Source organism: Benincasa hispida, unplaced genomic scaffold (assembly GCF_027475165.1).
Source record: "Benincasa hispida cultivar pf3 unplaced genomic scaffold, pf3_genome.v1.1 HicScf790, whole genome shotgun sequence".
NCBI lineage: Eukaryota > Viridiplantae > Streptophyta > Magnoliopsida > Cucurbitales > Cucurbitaceae > Benincasa > Benincasa hispida.
The window spans coordinates 8,775-14,589 of NW_028326922.1; the positions used below are offsets into that span (position 1 = coordinate 8,775).

Consider the following 5,815-nt stretch of genomic DNA (forward strand, 5'->3'; position numbering starts at 1 on the left):
CATCCCTTTTTCGACTTTTCTAACACAGGTGCTGTGATGGAATCAGATATGCCATTTTAGACCTTGATTTGTCAAGAATTAATTGTTTATTGTCCATGATTTGATGGTAAATTAGAATAATACTTGCATATTTGTTAAAATTCTTCATACTACTGTAGTACTAGAAATGAAAAATTGTTTGCATTAATGTTTGTGTTTAACATTTGAGAGGTTTCGGAAGACTTGAAGTAACAATTTTGATCCCTTATCCAAACATCAAGGACCGAAAAAGTACTTTACCATTTTTCTTTATAACGAATAGTCGGTAAGTTTAAGAAGTGATCTGTGTGTTAAAGAGTTAAAGAAGTGAGTATTGTTTTAACAAGTTAAATGAGGAGTGAGGGGTTCGAATTTGACGATACATTTTATATCATTGTTTGTTGATATTATGGTCATCAAATATTTTGGTAGATGTGTGGTGTATAGTGGGAATTTGCGGGCTCCAGCTGGAATTTATGGTAGAGTTTGGGAGCTGTGCCCTTTTCTCATTTAACTTATCAATGTCGTCCTCCAAAATACTAATTAGGACTATGCCCTTCATTTTTTTTCCATTAAACTCATACTTTCATATCCCAAGAAAAATAAATTTCTGATGAAGAGAAGACAAAACTATCAGAATTAATATCCATCCCCTCTTTCACAACACCAACAAAAAATATGTATTAGTTTTTTTTAAAAAATGGTTGAAATAGTGTCAAACTCCACCTCCAAGTCAAACTGAGATATTTGAAAGGAGATATGCAGTTGGGTCATTTTTGTTCGATGCCCCTTCCCAAATTCCCAATATAAACGTGATTACTGCACTTTAATTTTATTCTGGAAATCATTTTTATAGGGGAAAAAAATGGGAAAGAGCAGCCAGATATAGGGTGCCTCGATATAATCCTTGGGAAAAATAATATTTTTTTGGTGTTTAGGTTTTGGATATAATATAGTTTCTATTTGGTTTTTAAGTGTTGTGTGTTGGATTTTAATTTAGTCCATTAATTTAAAATGGTGTATTTTACCCTTGAAATTGTTTCAATTTGGTTTTTAGATTTTAAGATTTACATTTTTTACTTTGATTTTTCATCAAATACTCACTTTTAGTCTTTAGTATTAATATTTATTATCTAATTTTAAACAATTAAAAGGATTATAATTAATTATTTTTTACTATTTTTCATCACAATTAAAATTAATTTTAAATTTTCATATTGTAATTATTATAAATTAATTAATAGACATTAACGTCAAGGACTAAAGTGAGTATTTATTAAAAAATTGAGGTTGAAGGTGTAAAAAATCTATTTTTTTCAATGGTAAAATTGTTAAATCAAACTCAATGTTTAAGAACTAAAAATATACCTTTTTCAAACTTATGAATACTATATCCAAAACTATTTTTTCTCAAAATTATTCTTGATGAATTATAGGCAATAAAGGTTGCAACTTTTTTTTTCGCTATTTAAAAAAAAAAATGTAATTAACCGATGTAAATATTTCGATTGAGAAAGAACAAAAAGGAGGGGAAAATCCTTAACGCTTGTCTTTCTCAAAAAATTGAAAACAAAAAACAAGAAAACCAGAAATAAAACTCTATCAAATCAAATGGACCCTACATCTCGTGGCTGAAATTGACTGCCTACTAAATTCTTTTCACACACAATAATGTGGGTGAGCATTTTGCAAAGTGTTCTTAAACTAGTAATTCCTTCAAGAAACTTAATTTTCCAATTTGGTGGTTGCCCTTGTGAAAAAATCTGAGAGTTTTCCAATACTAGCCACAAGCCACATCCATTGGACCACATGGCGGTGCTCGTAATTCCACATCGATTAGAAAGTCATGAAGATTTCAACAAATATTAATATCATATCATTGTAAAAATACGACGGTTAATCATCGACTTGGTTCGGCCAATTCGGGTACTAGTGGGAAGCTTATTGGTTGCTTAGAAAATATCCAAACAAATATAAAGCCGTGCCATTCACGGAAGAAATTTGTTCCTTTGGAGAAAGACTTGTTGGAAGCATGAAGATGCCCTTTTCTTTTCACTTAATTTTATATTGAAATGAATCAGGTTTGGATAACCACAGAATTGAGAGGTCCTGATTTGGATTTTTAGTTTTTTTTTTCCCTTTTAGTCAAGCAGATAAACAAAGAGAAGAAAAGATGAGCAAGCTTTATCTATCTTTATTCTTTTCATGGATTACTTATAGGAGATCCCTATGGTAATATAGTACACATCTAATTAACTTTTTGTGATAATGGGATTCCCACTTAAAGAGTCGATTGCCACATAAAATAATTTTCATTATAGCGAATCCACCAATCCCATGAAACAGATTGAAGGAAATCTGTACCCCTTTTTATACTAAGCTCATAATTACATGCTATATGTGTATCTACATCCAATGGCTAGAAATGATCTAAAGGGAGCTAATTAGAATAATAGAAGACATATAACTAAGCAACAAAACAAGAAGAAACAAATTCTGCTCAGCGACTCATCAGCCTGCATTATGTGCCTCCTCAGTCTTACACTACTGTTGCTCACATGACCATATGAATTTGGATAAGTGTATAGGTTTGGTGTTGTGTTTCTGAATGTTCTTGTGTAAATCGCATCACCGAACATTCCGATCACTGGATGGATGATGTTTGTTGTGATACTACTTGAGCTGAGCATCGACGAAGCGATGTAGTTGTTCTGTGTTCGTGAATAGTATGAGTTTGACTGAGGAGAATAGTTGCGGGGATGAAGTTGGGGACTTGGAGATGCTGGTGCCTCTGTCCCGCAGGCACGGCCAAGTGGCCTGCGTGGGATGGCTGGGCCAAGATTTGATGGTGCTTTAGCTTTGGAGGGATTTATAGTCTGAAATTTTCCGTAGATTGGGACGAGAGTCGTGTGGGAGACTTCAGCCTTGCAAACAGGACAACGGCATTCTGCTTGTTGGCATTGTTGCTGCGCAGATAAGTTCTTGTATTGAAGCCATTTATAAATGCAAGGCCAACAGAAGAGATGACCACAAAGTGTTACAACAGGATCTTGAACTGAGTCTAGGCATATGTTGCAGTCAAAGCCATGGGAAGCTCCATCATCAGCATCTGAAATACATGTTTGGTTGTCTAAACATAATTTGTTTCCTCGTAATGAATTGTTGTTTTGGATCAACGTCTCTTCAACGTACTGATGTTCCATGGCCAGGTTTATGCTTCAGCACAGTCTTCTTCTTCTAATGCCTCAAGCTGAGAAACATGTCCAAGAAACAAGGTCAGAACTCACAACATGAAACAACTAGATTTCAAGAGAAGATTAACGAGATCTTGCACAACTTGATAAGAAATTCACAGTTAAAGGCTGCTGTTCGTACGTACAAGGATGCAATAGAAGCAGACAAAAGAATCGGCAGTTCAGATAAGATGAAGGTATGAAGACACGTTTTACTAGGAATTCATCAATAAACCAAAAACATCCCATCCATTGCAGAGATAAGATAACTAATGAAACAGCCAAACAAATCATCCTAATCCATTGGTTCGAATATATTATTAATTGGGTCCCAGAACTGACAAGAACATGGGTAAGCTCATTAGATTATTGTATTCTGAATGGCCGCTTCTTGAAAATCCTTTCACGAAACCTCCAAGTGAAGAATGATGTGGATGATTTCTGAAGTTGCCATAAATATCAGAACATGTTCAACTTGACAGACCCAGATTCAATTTATTTAATCAATAAGAAATTCAAGTGATGGAAATTCATTAATAAATCTCTCAAAGACACAATCCACCCCATAACTTCCCTAGATTAATGTTATGTTAAAAAAATGGTTAGAAATTCCAATTTGCTACATAACATGGTGGAAGATGAAGATTCAGAATCTTCTGCATTCATAAGCTTTCTTTTGAAGCAGATGGACTCAGTGCAAGCAAACCACTTGAAAGTGAAAAGAACTATCAATCTTTCTTTAGGTACGCACATAAGTTCGGATCCGTTACTTGGAAAACAGATCCTAGAGCATAATCATGCATAGAAGAAACTAAAAACGGATATACGCATACCTAAGAATTTACCTAAAAGAAGATAAATCGCAATCCCAACAATTAATAACCGAAACCAATATGCAAGTGAATCCAAACCCAAGTTGCAATCGAAATCAGAACTCCATATAATATAACTAACTACTCTTTCCAGGGAAGTTGAAAAATCGTAATGAACTTTCTATGCAAAAGAGCATAAGAACACCTAGAAACAAGATTTTTCGTTATTCATCACTTGACAAAAGTTTTATTGCCATATTATCATTGGTATGAAACAAAACAATTGAATGAAGCCATCCCCACGGTCCACTACACAAAACATCTCTCAAAAACAGAGCAAAAACAGAGCACGAAAATTTTCCGCCTGCACAGAAAATATAACCGTTTCCAGAAAACAAAGAAAACCCAATAAAATTCATCCACGAGAAAAGGGCATAGAGTTCTCGAGGCGATGAGAAAACCCAGAAAACCCAAGAACAAAGAACCCCATCTCCATTAGAGGTGTGGTAAGAAAGAAATCTAAACCAAATAACTGAGAAACCCCCATCTCCATTGGCAAACAGATCTAAAAAGCTTATTCCACTGAGAAAAACATATCGCCACCAAGGAGTAATACACAAAGAGAAGCACAAAGTGGGACAAAACAGGAACGTACCGAAACTTAATGGGCGAATCAGTAAGAAGGTTAGTTGAGAGAGGAGGAAGAAGAAGAAGAGGTGTGGATTTGAATAGGGCGATGTTGAGGGTTTTATATAAAAAGCGTAAGAAGGGCAAAAGCGAAGGTATCTGCAAATTCTCTTGAAATAGAAATAAGAATGGAAATAGAAGATGATGGGACGATGACGATGCGGCTTCTCAGCTTAAAGCAAATATGTAAAGGACAAAAACATTGCTCTCTTTTCAAGCTCTGGTTTCTCTTCAATCAACTTTCCTTTTCCTCCTTTCCCTTTTTTTTTTTTTTTTTTTTTTTTTTTTTTATATATATATATATATATAAAAATAAAATAACTCTTTTCTTTTCTTTTTCTTTCTCTCTCTCTCTCTTTTTTTTTTCTTTAAAAAAAGGGAATAGAATAACTCCTTTTAATTTTAGGAGGAGCAATATTTTTTTTTTATAAATAGGAAGAGCATAAAAATAGTTAATTTTTTTTTAAAAAAAATTATCACATGATAAATTTTTATTAAACCGCTATTAGAACTGCACCAAAATGACGACATCTGATTTTCTTTTTCCCCTAAACTAAACACTGTGTAAATTTGGGTTTAAAGATGAGATATGTGAGTTGGCATTTCAAAATTTAAATAGATTTGTGGATGTAAAAAAATTAATGGTTTATAAAACATTTATATTTTTCAGTGGGTATTATTTGGGAAGATTTTGATTAAGATTTTTTTTAGAGCTTTAATGCATGGAATTTTTGGAGATATATGTTACTTTAATAGAATAAATGATGTGGTTATTAGGGATATAATTGAAAATTTAGAATTATCTAAAAGGGCAAATGGACATAAATGATTCCTCAGAATCCCAATTGTAATACAGTAAGATAAAGATAAAGATAAAATGATAATTAAATATTATTTTTCTATAATGGAAGAAATAAAATCTGATAATGATTATATTTATTTATTTTTCTTTTAAGAAATGTAATATTTCTTTTTTAAATATGTAAATTTTAGCTGTATAATTTCTATTTTTGATCTTTTAATAAATCTGATATTGGTTAAAATATAATATTTCTTTTTTAAAAA

At 32.6% G+C, this 5,815-nt stretch overlaps 1 protein-coding gene across 1 annotated transcript; it reads right to left on the reverse strand.

Annotated features, from left to right (window-relative positions):
• Nucleotides 1-2,311: 2,311 nt before the first annotated feature.
• LOC120088370 (E3 ubiquitin-protein ligase RMA1H1-like) lies at nt 2,312-4,971 on the reverse strand. Its single transcript, XM_039045601.2, has 2 exons — nt 4,719-4,971; nt 2,312-3,268 (listed from the first exon to the last, which is right to left on the reverse strand). The coding sequence occupies exon 2, from the start codon at nt 3,219-3,221 to the stop codon at nt 2,463-2,465; it is 759 nt and encodes a 252-aa protein (XP_038901529.1). The 5' UTR covers nt 3,222-3,268; nt 4,719-4,971; the 3' UTR covers nt 2,312-2,462.
• Nucleotides 4,972-5,815: the final 844 nt, after the last annotated feature.